Source organism: Malaclemys terrapin, chromosome 8 (assembly GCF_027887155.1).
Source record: "Malaclemys terrapin pileata isolate rMalTer1 chromosome 8, rMalTer1.hap1, whole genome shotgun sequence".
In the NCBI taxonomy this organism is placed as follows: domain Eukaryota; kingdom Metazoa; phylum Chordata; order Testudines; family Emydidae; genus Malaclemys; species Malaclemys terrapin.
In genome coordinates, this window is record NC_071512.1 from 94,131,407 (window position 1) to 94,152,534 (window position 21,128).

The 21,128-nt window shown below is 40.5% G+C and overlaps 1 protein-coding gene across 4 annotated transcripts in view; it reads right to left on the bottom strand.

Annotated features, from left to right (window-relative positions):
- NFIA (nuclear factor I A) overlaps positions 1–21,128 on the bottom strand; it is a 311,476-nt gene that overhangs the window by 39,634 nt on the left and 250,714 nt on the right. For 3 of the 4 annotated variants that reach the window (XM_054036629.1, XM_054036631.1, XM_054036627.1), the window contains exons 7-9: positions 18,201–18,329; positions 3,791–3,969; positions 999–1,164 (exon numbers count right to left, since the gene is read on the bottom strand). In XM_054036629.1, coding sequence (XP_053892604.1) covers positions 999–1,164; positions 3,791–3,969; positions 18,201–18,329 — 474 coding nt within the window. The remainder of the gene's footprint in view (positions 1–998; positions 1,165–3,790; positions 3,970–18,200; positions 18,330–21,128) is intronic. The other variant, XM_054036630.1, reaches the window with a different exon arrangement.

Below are 21,128 nucleotides of genomic sequence, written 5' to 3' on the forward strand. Positions count from 1 at the left end.
AAATCTGTGTCTTAAATCCTACCTTCCCATCCTTTCTGTCACAATTATAATTCCCAAGCAAGCCAAAGTATCCTCAGCCTGAAATGCAAACAATCCTGTCCAGTTAAAGAATGCTATGAAAACACAACAAATGTCAGGACTGTGCAATGCCCTATGGAACCCACCATGTGACAGCCACAATATTGGCCTCTGAGGTGTGAATCACCTGAGTTGTGCCTGAAGCTTTAAGAACTTGGGCTTTATATTTGTTGAATAATACATGCCTCCTTGGACACCAAGCAGTGGCCACACGCAGCATTTAAATAATATAGATTTGAAAGCATACACAGGGATTTGCTCTTTAGAGTACATTGATTTTTGGGCACTCTCCATCTAATCTATCTAATGTGCTTCCTCAGTGGCCATCTCTGAAATTGTAAACTCTCAAGGAGGCATTTGAAATAAAAATGTTTATCACTCCAATAATGGCTTATTCTTGGACTTCATCTTGGATTCATTTAATTGGGGAACAAGTCCCCCTGCCATTAAAGTACTGAAAACTTCCCCTTTGTTTTTAAATGACAATTTGAGCATCGTTTCATTAAACCATTCGCAATTAACTCCCTGCACGCCCAAAGCGTTTAAAGCTTCAAACCCAGCTGACGCTCATTTGCTTCCTAGCAGAGTGAATCCAAAATGGTGGCTCCAATGTTCATGCAGGAAATTGTATATTTGACTTGTGGCTACACAAAATACATGAGGGCTGTGTGGATGGGGAAGAGAGCATCTTGAATATCCCAGCTCCACCCCCACACATTAGCTGCTGGCCATGAGTTTTCCGGTGTGTAACTATGTTCAATGCTAGTAGTATTTTGTTGTCAATCTTATGCAATTGACAACTGTGAAATTAACTTGGAGAGCACAGTCCACTCCTCCTGGTTGGTGAACAGAAGATACATGGTAGTTGCAACAGTGTGAACCTTATTGAACTCTCTCTCCCTTGCTGCAGCCATACTTACTTGGTGAAGTAGGAGAGGCGGCACCTCCTTCTGTCGATGTGGTTGGAGGTTTTGTGTCTGGCACGGGCAGAGGCACAGGCCTAGCCATTGGTGGCGGCGGCGGTGGTGGCAACATTGGGGTAGGAAGGAATGGATTGTGCACCTTGCCTTGGCTGCTGCCATTGGGCTGCCAAAAACAAAAGACAAAATTAGCTATTAGCAGCCTCCAGCAACAGAAAAGGCCAATTTAAAACTTGGTGCGACAAATGCTTAATTTCTCATTGCTAAGTAAACAGGTTGGAATGAAAAATTGCCATCTTCTGTTCTTCATTTACTTCACTGGGCTTTGTACCGCAACCCATCTCAAAATCTTGCAATCTCTGTGTAAAAGACCTTTAAACCCATCTTTCATTTTTAAGCAAGAAATTCACCCTATTTAGTGGGCCAAACTGTTTCTCCAAAGTTAGCAACTGGTCAGAATCACCCCGGACCAAATTATACTCTTGCACTGTGTAACCACTAAGTTACCTACAGTACAAGTTTAGGCAGAATTTTGTCTCCCATTACACTTGCTACATTCATGCCTCTACTGTTCCCTTAGGATATCTGTGCCTGGAACATAAGCTTAAATTTCTTAAGAAACTCATTAGTAGGAAAAGAGATAATTTTGGGGTGGTTTAAAAGTCAAACAGCTATCTTATTTCATGGAAAAAATAAGTTAATGTGTTTTAAGCAACTTGCACTCCTATATTCCCATAAAATTACCAATAACACAGCTCCCATTTCAGCTGCCATTAGGTATCTGGTTAGAAACAAATGAGCTTACATCTGCTTTATTTTCAATATTAAAAAAGTACAAGTATTTTGTTCGGGATGTACATAATCAGAGGCAAGATGGTTCTGCATACTCAGCTATGCTATTTCAAGTGATTACTAGGAAAACTCCTGTCCATTAGTAAATAAGCTTTCAACATCATAAAAACAAGGACTGGATATGGAAAATTTCAATCTTAATGTAAAACTAGACTATTGAGAACCATACCAATTGATGGCAGTACCATTATAAAGAAAAAAGTAGGACAGTCTGTGAATCAGGTATTCTGTTTTAGTGACAGAAATGACAAGATCAGTTTTGACAGCACTCCACAAATTGATCCTAACTGCAGTTCTTCTGGCACTGAATGTCCAATTTTCCATTGATAAAAGCTCAGTTTTAAATACAGATACATATTCTGAATACTTCTGAAGAAAAACTGTACTTAAATCTCTGCTTAGGTTTCCACTAACAGGAATTATTTAGGACTAAGGGCCCAATCCTACAGCCATTTACAGGCCTGATTCTCATTTATGCTAAAGCCACTTTAATGGCCGCGGCAATGTAAACGGGCCTGAATGTGGGTGCAACTGTAATTTCCACTGACAGTGATGTAAAAGGGCCCTAGCGTAAATAAGAATTAGGCTTGTATATGTATGTAACTTCACATGCGTGAGTAGTACTGTGGCCTTCAAAGAGTACAGTTACTCGTGTTTGGTTGAGGCCTTACTCAAAAGTAATTTTTCAGAGATATTTATCAACATACAGCACCTTTAATAAACTAATATATTCAGTAACACTTCTCAAATACTTTCTTGTCTTACAAGTAGGCCAATTTCCTACCAAGTAGACCTTTGCTGTATGTTCATTGTGAATGTGTTAACAGTTCAAAATGCAGATGGTTTGGGCTAAACTAAGCAAATGAATACTCAAGGAAAAAGAAAAACACTCTGTTGATTTGTTGTCTAGACATAAATGTAACTGCTAACATATTGCAGACATTATTCAAAGCCAGTATTGGCTGGGATATGTAGAATCGAGTATTTTGGTAGGAAAAAAGTACTGAAGACAACATAGCTTATTAAATAAAATTAATGCTAAGAATTACATTAATTCTGCAGGCTTAGTAACACTTTCAATCTTAAAAGCAACAGAGGGTCCTGTGGCACCTTTAAGACTAACAGAAGTATTGGGAGCATAAGCTTCGTGGGTAAGAACCTCACTTCTTCAGATGCAAGATACTTTCAATGTTATGTATATAAGAAAAGTAATAACAATTTTGCCAATTATTATTCTGCTGGTAGGACACAATTACATGCATTTTATTTCATGAAACGTTCACAGCATTATTGTAGATACGATGTAAATAAAGTTTCATTTTTGTATTTGACTGGAATGTTGTTTCAATAAAGTGAAGAGGATGATTCACTTCAGTTGATTAAAAAATGAAAATGCTTATTTGAAGCATTGGAACACTGCTTAATTCTTCATAGAGATAAGGGAAAAAGATAACCGCATACAGAAATAACAAACTATAATAAACTGTACTTTTAACATCTTGGGTTCAAGTACTGGTCAACTTGATCTAAAGTGCTGTATGACAGTATTTTTTTTTTTTAAATGAACTTAGCTGATCTGAAACATCTGTTTCTCACCCTCCCTTTTCTTGCTCTTCCCCCCAACGCCAAAGGAATAATTAATAAAAATTATTTGGCCTTTGTATTTTGTTAAACCCAGTGGAACTAGGGTTCAAACGTCTGAAGCTGAAGCATGGGTACAGGGATCCCAGAAGGTCACTGAACCACCAGCCCTTTCTGACTATTAAAGTACATTAATTACACCACAGTGTACCTTTGTTTTCCTGTTGTTAATGCTTCTTTTTTTCTTGTAGCAACTATTTAAGGTGCTACATTCACATGTGTGACACACTGTTAAGATAATTCCATAGTTATGTGACATAGGACAAACACTTCTGAAGAAATAAAAATGGCTTCCTTACATTTAGGAACCCCACCTGTCCAGCCTGCTGACCAGCATCCGGGCAGACAAGTTGGACAAACTCTTTCAGAGTCTCCTGAGGATGATAGCGGATTGCTGGGTGTGAGAAGTATGGCCCAGGCTGCTGAATAATGGGTGATGTTGGAAAATGAAGAGTCGATGGTGTTGCATGCGGACTTGCTAAAGGAAAGAAAACAAAGAAGTTATATAGAGCAGATTTTTGCGTTAGATAATAGTTCAAATCTATGCAATTGAATTATTTTATAGCTCTACTTTGTCTTTTTTTAAAATGTACACTATTATTTATACAGTTGATGTTCACAATTGCTGTATCAGACCACACTGCATCCTACAGTCACTTCAGAGACAATGTGAGGGCAAATGGAGCCAAATATTTTAAAACAACTTTCTGTGTTTTTAGTGCACATTTATAAAGGAACCAGTGGTCCTTGATAAAAGTGACAACTATTCATTACCTTAAGAGCCTTTCTAATGAATTGAGCAATAAAAATTGTATTTGGGAGATTAGAGTTGATTTAATTGACATTTCATATAACTGGTTTGCACATATGGATCTATTTTTATTTTTTACTACAAATGCTCTTGTACCTCGTATAATGATGCTCTTGTACCTCATCATTTTTTCACACCAGTTTGGAAACATTTTTAAGTAACACATTTTCATGTGATGCTCACATAAAAAGGGGCAAGCTCATTTTGCAAATGACGTTCACAGCTCCCTTGTACAACTTTGAAATCAAATCTCAAACCAGCCCCTAAGCCACAATCAGGAATGATGTTTAAGGGAAGGTAAATTGGTGAATGTACACACCAAGGAGCCACACGAGAGAAAGGTATCAAGAAAAGCTACTAACAGAACAGTCAGGGTGTAAATTAAAGGAGCCCCTTTTGCAAATTTTGCTTTCAGTTTAATCCATGCAACACTACTGATCTCAACAGGATTGTAGAGGTGTAACTGAGGACAGAAATATATCTCCTCTCCCCCATACTATGGGATACCTTTACCTAGCCCCTTGCTATGCAAAATAGATGCTCCTATGCTCATATCCACTTCCTCCCACTCATCACCATGTTACAGCACCTTGAGTTTTGCTCCTTTTCTCTAGAATGAGATTTTATCCTCTCTGCATAGAAACCTGTTGGCTTTGTTGGGTATAAGCTTTTCTCTCATACTCAGATTTATTTCTTACCAAAAACTAGTAATTATATCATTATAACTCCCTCACACACCAGTCCTAGTAAACTTCTATGGCCTTCTGAGCCCATGTACCTCATTTGTAAACCATGAAGAACTGATTGGATAAAAGCCTTGGGAAGCATTCAGTATCTAGCTGAAATTCTTGCACTGGACTTGGAGTATGTTTAATACATGGGAATAACCAAAGCACAGGCTCACTTAACAGTCTATGGGAAAGGTTGAAGGGATGCAGAAGAATAAGCCTAAATCAAATAGGGCAGAAATAAACACTCGTTTCTCAATGATTGTTATAAAAGGACCTTAACAAAACAAAAGCTAATTTCTCTCCCTTCATGCGTTGGTAGTTTGATTGCATGTTACTTTTCTTTATTATTAAATCTTTACTGCTCATAAAAGTTTGTACAATCTTGAAGGCTTCAGCTGTTATCACTTACTGCTTGGGATTAGGAATAAAAAGTCCACAACAGGTTTGTTTTTGCAGCATCCTACTGGACTATATAGTGTTTCTCAAAGGGTGGGATGTGGGTCTCAATGAAGTATTAGGAAGGGTTAGTTTATCAGAGCAAGGATCTAAACTAATTACAAAGGTGATGTGCCAAGTACTTCTGTTTTAGATGTGTTCAAGTTTGAGAACTACTGGACCAGAAAGGACCCAGGAATTAGAACCCAGTCCTGCAAAGCCTGAGGTGGCTGATATTCCCACAGTGCTACTAGGTGGTCATGCAGATGCATGGCCAGGGAGCATTGTGGAGAATAGGTGCTGCAGGAAGTACTGCCCACGAGACCCAGAATGACAGTACCCGCCCTCTAATTGGCCAAGTGCCCCTATTTAATCCCAGGAAGTTCATAGACTTTAATCATAGACTTTAAGGTCAGAAGGGACCATTATGATCATCTAGTCTGACCTCCGATCATCTAGTCTGACCTCCACACAGATCTTGGCCTGCTGCCGATTTTGACCCTGCCTCCTGTCTCTCAATTCTAACCGGGTACTATCTATCTCTGGTCTCCGACCCCAGCCTGACTCTGACCTGACTCTTGCTTGCGGAACCTGGCCTTGCTCCAGTCTGGCAATTCCTGTCCCTGGGCAGGGGCGGCTCCAGGCACCAGTGCAGCAAGCGCGTGCTTGGGGCGGCAAGCCGTGGGGGGTGGCCTGCCGGTCACTGTGAGGGCAGCAGTCAGGCTGCCTTTGGTGGCATGCCTGCAGGAGGTCCGCCGGTCCCGCGGCTTCAGCGGCAATTCGGCGGCGGGTCGTCGAAGGCGCGGGACCGGCGGACCTCCCGCAGGCATGCCACCGAATCCGTGTGACCAGCGGACCTCCCGCAGGCATGCCACCGAAGGCTGCCTCACTGCCGTGCTTGGGGCGGCAAAATACATAGAGCCGCCCCTGTCCCTGGGGGCCAGACCTCAGCCCACCTGTGATCTCTAGGCAATACCACCTAGGCCCCGACCCCTTAAAGGACTACTGCTCTAATCCTCTATGGTTGTTCCTATACTCAGACTAATTCATGGGGGCAAAAAACAGGGTCTATCATGGATATGCCAAGAGACCTACCTCAGTAAGGAAGCCATTATTATGGAATTCTGTGTGGTTGAATTTGTAAATCCTCATGCACATTTTCAGTCAATCAGAGGACATGAAGTAAAACAGACACGGACTGTTCAAATTCAAGCAGATTTTCCCCCTCCTTTGCTCTCTTAAGATATTTCAGAAAAGTCCATACTTTTCTCATTTCTAGTTATCCTCACTATTCCAGCTGACTCTTTATAAATTCATTTAGCACAATTTCTCCCACCCCACCCTGCATTTTTCATTAAACAAAATTTTAGACAAGTGATATGTACTCAGCTCTGCAACCTTGATGTCAGTTACCTGCCTCTTCCCTTTTCATTGAGCCATTGCAGATTTACACAGGTTGGACAGAGACTTAGATTCTTTTCATTTTAGTTGTTACTTTTGGCATCGTCTCTTTAGACTGATTCCCAATTCTGTGGGAGGATCCCAAGAAAAGCTGTCAGTAGAGCTGTGCAAATAGTAAAAACTAATCTCCTCTCAGGTGTAGCATGCTCTTAGCCAGTATTATATAAAATATTCCTTCCCCCAGACACATAAAACATCACAGCTTAGTCTAGATTTTGCAAAAATTTACCATCTCAGCTATTAAGCAGTAATAACCCAGTTGCAAAAACTGAACTTCTTAACTAGTATGTCTATTATATATATGTATATTACTATTGTGCACTGTTAAAAGAAAATGACACTCATTTGTCCACGCAGCAACAAGAAACCAGCTAATAAACTGCACATGAAGTGAGAGGCTGCATACAAAGTCTCAGGAATTTGTATTCCCAAGTAAGACTTTTAACAGGCCAAAGATATATGAAAACTCTCCATCAAACTCAGTGTATTGTATCAATTGACAGATTCCAGTAGATACACCCAGCATTATCTAATAGCTAGAGTACAGGACTGGGAATCGGAAGACCAGGTTTCCAGTCCTGCCTCTGAAAAACACTCACAGTGTGACCTTGGGCAAGCCATTTCACCCAAGGTTTTCAAAAGTGTCCATTAAGGTGGTAAAAAAACAGGCCTGGAGTATCTGAAGTTAGTCACTCGTAATTAGTGGACACATCTGAAAATGTTGGCCTTAAATTCTCTCTGCCCCAGTTTCCCCATCTGCAAAAGGGGCTACTACTACTTACTAACCTCACAGAGGGTACAGTGAAGTTTAATCAGTGGTTGGTTGTGATCTGAAATCCTTAAATGGAAGACAACACAGAAGTACTTTTATTTTATGTATTTATTATTCAGAAGCCCTAAACTGCTTATTCATGCTTCTCCTTTAAACCTGAGAAATTCATATTTTATTATGGACTTTACCTATTCAACTATACAAAAAATAAAAAAGAACACTGGTTTGAAAGTCAGAGCTTCATTTCTACCTGCAGTAGGAATGCAGAGGTAGGAATCTTCAGTGTTAATAAATCTTTTGTCTGTCTGTGGGGGAATAATCCTCCTATCTCAAGGCAAGCGTAAATATTTCAAAGCGCACATGACTCTAATTCCATTGAAGCTCAACTGAATCATCCCAGTCTTTTTATTGAAGAAAATTAGATGATAATGTATGGTGGCCTGCAACAGATATACCAGTATTTTAAAACTACTACAGCTGGGCCAAATAATTATGTGCTACAGCTGTTGCATGCTATACTAGCTTTTTCAGTGTTTTATGGGTTCTTAGTGCTATGCAGCATAAAAGTTAGAGGATTTTTTTCAGAACGCTGAATTCAAATGTCTGATTATGAAGGCCAGTCTTGTCTGACTTCTCCCTCCTTGATTTGTAGTAGCCAATAACAAACTAAATTACGAATAAAACAAGTCAGACTCATTGATTGGATTAGCATTTCACATGTGTCGGGCAAATGAATAAAATATTAAGTTGTAAATTGTATTCAGTTATATGATCAGATAATAAAGAATCGGTCAATTTGAAGCAGGATATAGTTTTATTTGGGCATACAGGGCCAGACTGGGGTCCTTTCTCACACTGGTGGGCACTTACTGCAGTAGTCCTAATGTAGTCAATGGGACTCCTCTGGTAATTGCTTGTCAGAGTGCAAAAGGACTTCATAATCTGACTGTTAGCAATTACACCGATTCCGCCCACCTCTCCCCTCAAGGAATGAATAGTTCCCAACATATGGGACACAGACATACTGATCCACTTATATTTTCCCCTCCTATTCATCATGACTTCTCACCAACCATCCTTCCAGCCAAGATGAATGGATGAAATGTCCTTCATAATGCTGCTCCTTAAGTCTCCAACAGGGTCACTGTTTGACATGCAACATCCCTCATCTCCTACCCAGCAAATGATTTTTACCCCTCTCCCCAGCTTCCAATCCAAGGAAGCAACAGAGTGGGTACTCAAACCCAATTCTTACGGATGGCAATACAAAGCACAAAGCCCTAGACCATCCGACTAGACAGATGGAGTATTGGTTTCACTGGGGCACAATGCTAGGATAGCTATTGTATAAAGTGATAATTAAGTTTACTACTAGCTCATTAAACATTGATCATTCTTCCTAGAAATAGTAACAATATAATCATAATGAAAGAAGAAGTATTTTGTATCAGCTTGTTTTTGACTTTATTACAATTAAGGAAGTATTTTTAAAAAGTCATTTATCTAGAAATGTTATATTGCGGTTTGTTCTCTGAGACATTTCCTTTCAGGCTTTTAAGATGCCTTAACTCCCTGCATGCTGTGAGCCTTCTCACAACATTAAATTGGTGCAAGTGCCAGTTCAAATTATGCAAGATGTATCCCACCCTTTGTACCCCGAAGGTACTTATTCTCAAAATTGACCATATTAGAGTACTAATTGGCTAAGCCACCATGCTGGCTGATGTGAAATGCTTTCAAACACCATGAAACAGCTGTGTTTATCGGAAATATGAAGAGTGACTTTTTAATAAGGAAAGCTGGCAATAATCCAGATTTGTTGAAAAGAACTTGCACTTCTGTGGATAATAGAATACAAGAGGTAAAGAAGAGAAGATTAAAACAATAACTTTAAAAAGCACGGATTTTTTGTGATGAAAGCTTTTACCCAAAACAAGAAAATAAATTGAGAAACTTGGGCTGGAATTTTTAAAGTCACCTAAGGGAATTCATGAAGTCCCACTGAATGTCAATGGGAATTGCTTGCCTAACATCCTTTGACGATCTCAACTTTTCTTATTATCTTTTGGAAATGGTCTTGGGTGGCCAAACGCAGGCTACTGCCTTTTTCAATGTGGCCTGGGGTTTCCCTTACCTAGGGTGACCAGATGTCCTGATTTTATAGGGACAGTCCTGTTTTTTGGGTCTTTTTCTTATATAGGCTCCTATTACCCCCACCCCTGTCCTGATTTTTCACACTTGTTGTCTGGTCACCCTACCCTCACCTTTAATACAGAGATACTGACCACAGAAATTACAGGTCTGTGCATACAGGCTATTCACTGAACCAGGTGGAAAGCCACTCAAATCATGATGGAATATAGTACATTGCTGGGATCTGTCCTCCCCGTGGGTGGAATTCACCCCTTTGCAGGCCAGCACAAGACCTACGCACTGCTGGAGTCCCACATCATTCTGCAAAATGGAGCTTAAGTGGAGGAATCCAATGGGCTCTTGGGTAGCTGTCGATCTGGCCTGAGGATGAGTAAAATCAGGTAATCCTTACAACAGACACTGCAATCCCAATCATGTTCTCAATGAAGCCATTGGGAGTTTTGCCTTCAGTCAGAACAGGAGCAGATCCTTAACTGATACTCATAAGAATGGCTGGGAGCTGTGTGTCACTGATATTTTACCCTTGCATTCAAGTAGGTAATTTTTAAGTGTACCTTCAAAATACAACAAAATAGAGTTCACCCAACATAATTAGGCTGCAAGATCTTTGGGGCGGGGACAGATGATAGTACAAATAATGATGCAAATGATATACAATCACTCAAGCATGATGGATGGAGGGTCTGATCCTGCTCCCATGGACATCAATAAGAGCAAGACTGGACACATAAGGGCTTATTTTCAGAGATGGTGAGTGCTTCCATTTCTATTACTGAAGTCACATGGAGCTTTGGGTATTCAGCACTTTTGAAAACCAGACCCATAATATCCTCAGTTCTGGGCTGGGTCCTGGTCCCTTTATGCTGGTCCTGCATAATAAAGTTTTGGAAGCCATGTGGAACTTCCACTGGGAAATATTCATGGTGTAAGTAAGATTTCCCAGTGGCACAGTACAGGCAGAAGGGCCTTGTGCCAATGCCCCCTGAGGGCCACAGTTTAGGGTGTGTGCCTGGGGATTGCCTATGGGTGGGGCTGAAATATCCTGGGCTCTGGCTATTCTGAGCTGCTATATTTAAAGTCCTTAGTGACAAACTGGCCCCTAGCAAAGCCAGAAAGCAGGGCTAGACTGAAATCCAGAATTGGGGCCAAGAATTAAGCTCTTGAAAACATAGTGACATTCTTCTACATATGCTAGATAAGAAATACTGAAGGAATAGTTAAAAAGGTATAAAAACTGAAGAATGCCTCTACTTTCTAAACAAAACAAGCTGTAGGCCTTAGCCAAAGGTCTCTTCAATGGCCAAAAACTACCATGTAGTGTACTAGTGGGGTTTCCTACTTCAAAATCAAGCATTGGCAACTTTTGCATTTTTTTTATAATCAAGATGTGTTTTCATATACAAAAGGAAAAACTACCACTGGCGAAAGGTGTAGTGGTTATTTCATAATGAAATGCAGTTGCTAAGTTTACAAAAGAAATGTAAATTCTCTTTTCAAAAAAACTCTACAACCTTTATGGGTGTGATGATATAATTCTGCTTTGATACTAAAAAGGGCATGGTAATGGAATCTGTGACTTTGGAGTGATATATTGCTGTTAAGTTAATAGGACTCCACGTTCCCATTTCTAATATCAGTGTTTTTTCCCCTCTTTCATTCTGTAGATGGTAAGCTGATACTACATAAACATTGTTAAAGCTATAGTTCCACGCTACAGTAATTCACTTAACTTTAACATGATTTATGGTTCTGTCAATAGGGGAGGTTGAAAATCCTAAGCTCTGATGCTTAAACATGGGTTCCATATTTAAAGTAATAATGTGCTTTTTGTGTGTGTCTAAGGTTACAGAATTTAGCATAAAGCAGAGATAAAAATATTACAGTTCAATGCACTGTTAAAAGCACAGAGTGTAACTTCATGGATACATCAAAGAAAGCAATGAACCCGAATATATAATCAGTGAGAGAGCAGGTAAAATACTTAGGTCCTTCAGCACTATATTTTTATATTATTTTTTAGATTTGCATGAAATCGTATAAGTATTTTTACACCCTCTCTCCTTTTTTAAATACTTTTGCTCAGTTAGATCAGCTCTCTTTGTCAGGATGAGTTTAAATCTAGGTCCACTTTGTTAATCACTCCCCATTATTCTCTCTGGCACTTCCCCCAAGGCATTTTGCCTCTTTAAGAGATTAAGCGACCAAGTCATCTTGTTGCTCTAACATGTCCTCACTGGAACAATGTATTAACACAATTCCTCTGCAAAAGAGCCCTCTTTTGAAGTTTGCTGCAGGGATGACAAATTAACCCAGTATGGTGTCCCACACATCTATCTCAGTACAAATTATTAGTGTAATAGAGCTTTTAGTTATGCATTTATCTGGTAATTATTGAACGGTTACACAAAACGAAGCTGAGCAATCATGGCCCTTTATGAGGCAATCTCAGTGGGTGGTCTTACAGTTAATTTAGGATAGTAGTCCTCTAAGCAGTTCACTCACACACAAATTAGCTAAACAGCCTATTCCTTTAAATATTTCCTATGTCACAGGGTAACGCTTTACAATACAATAAAGGTAGAGTTTTAATTACACGGTTCCTGACTTTTGTTTAGTTGGAGTTTTAACCATTAGCAAGCCTCTCCCGTTTCAGCTGGGATGTTAGAGAAAGCAGTATTTGGGTGGTGAATGTAATCATTACTAAATCCTGCCTTTGAAGTTCTCTGTAGGAAGCTGCTTTTCCTCTACCTTCCATATTATTCGAAGTAGGGCCAAACTCAAACACTTGACACATACGGTTGGCTACACACAGGTATAACCCCATCTTTATTTTTAAATTGCCTCGGCAAGTTGGTATGTTGGTTAAGTATCACTGTGTTAGCTAATCTGTGCTGGGCGTTCAGACTCTGAAAAATGTGTATGATTTTTTCACATTATGGCACAGTTGTTTGGCTTGTCTTTAACGTCTTACAGATCAACTATTGAAGTGTCTAGCTTTGGTATGTTTGTAGTTTCACCCAGGGTTCTAGGAAAAGGTTGGGCGATATATGAGTCAGCAGTGTGCCCTTGTTGCCAAGAAGGCTAACAGCATATTCGGCTGTATTAGTAGGAGCATTGCCAGCAGATCGAGGGAAGTGATTATTCCCCTCTATTCGGCACTGGTGAGGCCACATCTGGAGTATTGTGTTCAGTTTTGGGGCCCCCACTACAGAAATGATGTGGACAAATTGGAGAGAGTCCAGCAGAGGGCAACAAAAATGATCAGGGGGCTGGGGCACATGACTTATGAGGAGAGGCTGAGGGAACTGGGACTGTTTAGTCTGCAGAAGAGAAGAGTGAGGGGGGATTTGATAGCTACCTGAAGGGGGGTTCCAAAGAGGATGGAGCTCAGCTGTTCTCAGTGGTGGCAGATGACAGAATAAGGAGCAATGGTCTCAAGTTGCAGTGGGGGAGGTCTAGGTTGGATATTAGGAAACACTATTTCACTAGGAGAGTGGTGAAGCACTGGAATGGGTTACCTAGGGAGGTGGTGGAATCTCCATACTTAGAGGTTTTTAAGGTCAGGCTTGACAAAGCCCTGGCTGGGATGATTTAGTTGGTGTTGGTCCTGCTTTGAGCAGGGGGTTGGACTAGATGACCTCCTGAGGTCTCTTCCAACCCTGATATTCTATGATTCTATGATATAGCATACAATAACCAGCACTCTGATGGAACCTCTAGGGGCAACTGGAGATATTCCTTTCTGGAATATATTATTTCACAATGGTATACGTCACTGTATAGCCCACTCCATTAAAGTCAGTCAGTACAAATTCACTAAGTGATTTGCTGCATGTTAGTTTAATGGGCAACCAACAGGCACACTTTTGAAGCACAATGACACACTTTGGTGACCATCCAAGTCTCAGTGGAAATACTGTACTATGTGGGAAAACCACATTAAGACAAAATTAGGCACTCCCCTAGTGCTTTTTTTCCTGCATGCCTCTCTTCTGCCCACATATCCATTGCTTTGGGTTCCTCACTTTCTGCCACATCCCCTGTTCTTTGTATTTGTGTGCCTCCTTCTTTTCTCTCCCTAATATATCTTTCTTTCTGTCTGCCTGCCTGCCTGCAGGATCTACACAGTCATAGTGTGAGAAGTGATGTACATGTCAAGATGGGCTGTTGTATGAACCTCTCTAAGATTTCATGATCATGGTTAGTTTAACTTTGTAGCCAGCTCCAGGTGGTAATGTCACTAAAGTGTAGGCAGCTTTTCGGGCATTAGTACATTGCTACTATGTAAATATTGCCTATTATTTCAGTATTTTGCTGTCTGGTAAAGATTGCAAGCAGCCGGATGACTGGGAAACAGGTTGGCTTTGCAATGCATAATCACTTTGTTGGAACACACTGACCACCAAAAATGTTACTCTCATGAAATGAGAGTATATTACTTAAGAAATAAAAATCTTGTTGCTTGAATTTTTAAGAATTTGCAATTTATTTTAAAGCTGATAGTCATGTCAAAACTTAAAACTAAGGCTCTAGGTAATGCTGCCAACTGCCAGACATAATACTTAGTTTGAGACCTATGTATCCTGCTTGAGATGATGAAGGTTCATGGAGTTATGCCAAGAAAAACTGCCCTCGTTAAGTGAGGATCCATGAATCACTTTGGTAGCTTGCCACTAAAGAAACCTGGAACTTGCCACCACCTGTTGGCTGTAGGGAACAGAAGAGACAGTAACTAAAGAACTAAGATCCTTGGGTCAGGACTCATTGCACAATCTGATTGTCTGGCCAGCCCCAGATTCTGTCAGCTGGCCAGTGCATAGGTAAGTTAAGAGCTGGCACCAGCACAGAGGAGAAGCTGCCACACATGGCCCTCCATAGCACAGCACAGCTGCTTGCTTCAGTCCATTCCATGGGGTTTTCTAACTGTTTCATTCAGTGGAACACTTCATAACAGACACATCCACTTTTGGACCAGCTTCCTAACACTGACCCCCACAGTGGCTTTGTTCTCACAATGTGTCATTCTGCAGACTGCTAGGAAAGGCTCTGTGCATCTTTAGTCATTTGCAAACTAGAATAGGGTTCAAGGCATGGTTGGAAGGCTGTGAAAGCTGCAAGTGTGTGATGGAGAACTTAAAACAATGGACTGCCAATGGCATAGCCCTTAAACATTCTACACACATTTCTTTGCTCTCCATTTTGCACAGTGTGTGCAAATAATTTGTATGAGTAGGAATGTGAAATGTTTGCGGTGCACACACTCCCCCCTCAAAAGGAAAATAGATCCTTTTGTAATTGTTTGGCTGACTCAGGGGTTTATTCTGATTGTGACCTACTTATATACAACTTCTTTCTCATTGATTTTTCTCGGCAGCATGGAGACTGTTTAGTGCACTGTATTCACCCCAAAGAAAACCCAAAATATTGTACATGAATGCTGGCCACTGACACATGATATAAGTGAACTCATGGAGCTTTCTCACCATACAAGGTGAACAGACAGTGTTCACTACATTTTACTTGGCATGTTGCCACTAAATTGTGCAACCTCCAATAACTAGTAATATATAATAATTGTTTGGAGAATATATCAATTCATATAATGAGGTTATTGCTCCTTAAGTGTCATCTTCTTATGCTTGAAAAGCTTCTCTCCTTCCTCCTCTGCTGCTGATTCTAATGTACACTTTGGGGGATTGAACAAAGGTCACAGTCTGGATTTGCAGATGGTAATATAGTAATCCACCTCAGAACAGAATAATTGTTGGAGAAGAGGCATAAAGACAGCCAGTGATCAGTGGAAATATAGTCCTGGAGAGGAGCCATCTATCCAATAAAGATTCCAGTTTGGAACAAGACCCTTCTGGGTGATACTCTTAAAAGGACCTCAAAGGAACTCAGATATTAACAGAGAGTGGGATTTCCTTGAAAATCCACAAAAAATATGTTAGTGAGTGAGCCTCAAGTGGAACAAGATCTCACTGACTGATGCTGAAAAAAGCAGATTTTTGTTTAATACATTAGGAACTATGATACTCTTCTATAGAGTTAGTGCACACATTTTCTTCCAGCATTTAAAAATAAAATTGTGAAAGAGAATCATTATAATTTGATCTTTCATATTCTGTGCACCCTTATGAACAGTCTCCTCACACAACTGGCAGATTTCCCCAACTGCACACCAAATTTCTCAATAGATAATGTATATAAATTTGAACAAGACTTATATAGTGACATATTTTTGTTTAAACCACGTAAAAATGCAAAATACACAGAGTCTAAGTAAGGGCACAAATGGGTGCATATTGTAGTGGGGTGGTCACCCACTCCTGCCCTGAAGGGCTTGAAATCGGCCCTGGGACAGGGCTGAGGCTGGGTGAGGGCTGCTGCTAGGGAGAGCAGCAAGCCTCGGCTGATTGGGGAAACCTTATAAAGGCCAGGGAAGCCAGGAGCTGTAGGACTCTCCCTCTAGCTCTTGAGGGAGAAGGGTCTGGCTGCCTGGGAGCAGACAACGGTACCTAGAGTGGAGCAGGGCTGGGGAAAGGCTAGAGGAGCTGGGGAGCTCCAGCCTGGAGAACCCCCAGGCTGCAGGCCTTGATAAAGGCCAGAACAGGTACTGCGACTACAGAGGGGTAGCCTGGGGTAGGCAAAGGCAGCAGGTCCAAACCCCCCTTCCAGTGATGAATGGCGTCTGCAGTCCACCTCAGTGAGCGGGGGCTTGATCATGACTGGCAGTAGCCATATACTGAGGTGAGGCGGGGATGGGGGGTTGGGAGCTCCCTGGGGAGGGGAGACCCAGAACTGCGGGGGTACTGCCGGGGGCAGCACCCAACGTAAAGGGGCACCGGGGTCCGGGAGGGACATGGGGGCCAGCGGCAAGTGGGACATCAGCCAGCAGAGGGCACTCCGGTGCTGGAAAAGCGAATTCCCTGGACAACCAGCAGAAGGCGCCGTTCCAGTGAGTCGCTGCTCCGCTACAGGCTGGTATATCTTAAATTAAATAAACTGGGGGTAAGGTAAAATCTAACTAAATACTGAATAGGATTTGTTAACCAACTAGTCAATAGGCCAGAACTAAAGGGCAGAAAGTTTAAGAGTATTACAAGGTAGGAATTTAGTGTCAGCTAATGTGCAGCACACTATGTTGTTAATGTAACTTTCATTTAATTCATGCCTTCTTATTATCACCAATTATCAACGTTTTTTGAAGATATTACATGTTTGCTTGGTAGCTCAGTTCTCACAGGAAAATAATAATTCTTATATGATTAACAGCCAACAGCTTGACTCCACTGATTAATCCAGTATGTTTTAAATTTCTAAAACTATACAGAAACCTTAAGCCTGATTCTAAACTAATACCAATTACACTGGTGAAATTCCACAGACTTATGCACCATCCCCTTACAGTATACAGACAATAGAATTATTCCTGGTTACACTGATGTAAGTAATGACAATAAACCCAATAAAGACCTCTTATAAAAAGTAAAGTACAAAAAGTGGACTTTCTTTCATCCAGGTATGAGTTGCTAGTAAGTCTTCCACACCTCACCAATTGAACAATAATTATTCTGAATAAAGCAAAACCCATGGCAGAAAGAATTGTTACAATTATTTCATTCACGTTTTTATATACAGAAAATTTGCTAAACGAATCTTTGATTTGTGAACAGCACTGTGCATGAATGTGCTCTCTTTCTAACGTGAACTGTGTATCATATTTATTTTTTCTAGGTTAATATGGATATATCTTTCTAACAAATGTATAAGTACATGGAGACCCGGAGGACATCTGTTTTATTTGAAAAGCCAGTCAGAAAATATTGTGAAGAAAACCAGCCAAAGTATTGTAGGAACCAATCTACAACTTCAAAGGAGTCCACTAATGAGGGCAGTTCTCCAGCACACTAATGCCAACAGCTTGAATACAAAATGACACGCAATGAAAACCGAGGATGTCGAAAGGAGATTAGCACAGTTTAGATGTTGAATGAGGAGTCCCCATCTTTAGCAGATAAATGAACCTATCGTATATATTCACATGGACAATAAAAACACACAGCAAGTAACCGTTCTGTAATTTTTCTGATGAAAAATAATGACTTCTCCCCACAAAAAACTTTGGAAAATGTTGAATTGTTACCAGAAACTTTAACAAACAGACCCCAGTAAACAAACACAGTTCTCAATAACTGAAACCTTCAGGCTACCGGCTTTGAAATAGCAAAACCTCTTATCGTGTGTGTCACAGGCTGATGGTGACTTTCAGTAGAAAATAATGCTGATTCAGGGTGTGGAGGCTAAAGTTTAAGCTGATTCGGGGCTCTTGGGTAAGGCCTCACCTCTGGGTCCTGTAATGACAGGTCGATGATGCTGTGTGAATGCCGTTCCAAGGGAGGAGGTCTGCGAAGGCGAGGGACTGCTGAAACCAGACTTCTCTGACTTCTTTAATGTAGTTGGCGATGGCATTCCTGGCAAGAATGATTGATAAGTGCAATTTAATAATGCTAGGTCATGGAACGACAGCCTATGCATTGTGAAAGTGGGTGCAGAAGCAGCTAAATAAACTTAAAGGACAAATAAAATTGAATACAACAAGCTGAAAGTTCACTTTTATTTATGATCTTTTTGGGGCAGGAGTGACCCTGGTTTGCTCTGAGTAATAAGTACTAAAGTGCAGCCATATTTGTCTTTTAAATCTGAAGTACACAGAAGATGCAGCTGTTTTGTTATTATTAATTATTATTATTTATTATTAAATCCTAGCTATGCTTTATTTTTAGAAACCTGCAATAGTTACAACACTTGGATTTTTACATGTTTTTAAATAGTTAACGCTGCTAGCTAGTCTGTCCTTAACTCACACTATTTTATTGGACTATTGCACATGGATATTTTAAGTGTGTTGCAAAATCAATACACAAGAAGAGAAAGGGATAGCTCAGTGGTTTGAGCATTGGCCTGCTAAACCCAAGGTTGTGAGTTCAATCCTTGAGGGGGCCGTTTAGGGATCTGGGGCAAAAATCTGTCTGGGGATTAGTCCTGCTTTGGGCAGGGGGTTGGACTAGATGACCTCCTGAGGTCCCTTCCAACCCTGATATTCTAAGTGAGACCTTTGAAATGGTCAAACAACTTCTAAGTGAGAAAGAAGGAATCTCACTCCAAACTCTGAATTTCCTTATCCTTCCTTAGCTTAATTAAGACTTGGTTATTTTAAAAGCATTTATTTGTGTGGTTATCTTTGCTTTATTTTTATTTTTTTTTAAATGTGTGTGTATATATTAAAGTCATTATTAAAGATATATACATTTCTATCGACATTATATTGACCTTCAGACTTAGTGCAGTGTTAATATGACAATTTGGATTTATTCTTCCATGTGAGCCATTTTTGTTGATATAATATCTACTCTGTGGGTCGTTCAGCTCTGATGCAATATCAAAATATTAGTAGAAAGGATGTTTTGCAGTGGACTCACTAAAATCTGGGATGTTTAGTATGCTGTCTATACTAGGATAGGTGGATATGCAGTATTATATATATATAGTACATGTGTGTATGGGTCAGTATCTATATTACTACAGACATAGATACACACACATTCAGATTGTCTATACTGTTTTTATAGTTCATTTTCAGTGTATCTATCTATTGACAGATATGCAGAAAAAATAATGTCAAGTTCTTTGGGCTACAGCTGAAATAGCACAAAAGAAAAATGATTGTTCTTAATAATGGTAGCTTTATAGTCCCCAAGACATTAATTTACAACACAGGGCAGTGTGCTTGTGCATTGCAGGACTGGAGTCTTAATGGTCCCAATTAAGTTTTGCAGCTCACATATCAGTAAGTTAACTAAAGTGGGAGAGTAGGTGAAGTCCCATTTTGAAGCAACCAGTGTTTATCTAGAGACTGTTTTCTATCAAGTGTTTCCCTGGTGGTGACTGTTTCTTCACAACAGGAAAAAGTTAATAACTAAATTTTATTTTAAAATACAAGTTTAGAATAGATGGACTGTGGCACAATGCAACAAAAATGGGATAAACTCTTTTCTCATGATTTTCTCTAATCATGATAAAGTCTTTTTGATGGAGGAGGGGCATGTGAAGGTGGGCTGAATTGTGATGTGTTTGAATGAAGTATTAACAATCTTTCAGATGCAATCTGTCCCAACGTAGCCTGCTAATCCACTGGTCAGATGGCAAGGAGAATGAATGTACATTGTGATGTCACAAAAAGGGTGGAGCTTAATTAGGGTATGCTAAAAATTTTGGCAGATGCCATCTGGGCATGTTCGGAAGTGATGTTTCAATCACTTTATTTTTTAATGTTTCCCTCCACAGCAAGCAAAGACTCTATTCCTCAATAAAAACAATGGCCATGTCATAGTCCAAGTAACAGTTTCAAGTATTTTTGCAGTATCTCTGTGTGTGTCCGTCCATGTGAATCACATGTGCACACAGTATAAACATGTGTGCTCACTCAGTATACAGTGGGCCAGACTGCCCTTGAGTTGTGCAGGAGGGAAGCGGGTGTGTAATGAGCCATCCTCTCCACAGTGGCTAGGGGCAGTCACAGTACTTATGCTAACGGGAGCACAGGAACAGCTCCCTTTGGGAAACTATTCAATCCAATCTGGGATTCCCTAAAGGGGACAGGACCATGTCATCTCCTCTGCACTTGTCCACAGAGCTGGCTGGGTGCACCGGGGGAGCAGGCTGCATTACCTTACGGGAAGATGCAGCTCATGTACTTCCTTTGCATGTTGAGGAACTGAAGGGAGGTACTGAATACAGAGAAAGGGCTGAAATTCATCCTTAATCCATAGTACAATATTGCTGTTTAATTCAAAAACATAAGGGAAACAAGCCCTATTCATGCTCAGAAATTTTCAAAGTAAGGTAAGTTTAATTATTAAATGTTTATGTCCACATTAAGAGCACATCCTGTGTCTGCCTGCATGGGCGTACAAGGCCCCAGATGCAGTGGAAATGCTAAGTTTCCTCTGTGTAGTGAGGGCCAGGAACTGCAGAGGCCCGCAGTGGCAGATCTCTGCACTGGAATTCAGAGGAGGGAATGAGTGTGTTAGGCTTGTGGCAAGAACATGAGCAGTGGGACTGCACACAGAGCAGTTCTTCTGGACCATAAACCCATGTTCAGGTAGGAGCAGTGTTCCTTGTATCTTCCACTTTTCCTCTAGCAATGTGGTTATGAGGAAGACACTAAAACATTTTAGACAGCCCATAAACTTTCTTCTGCTCTAGTGCTA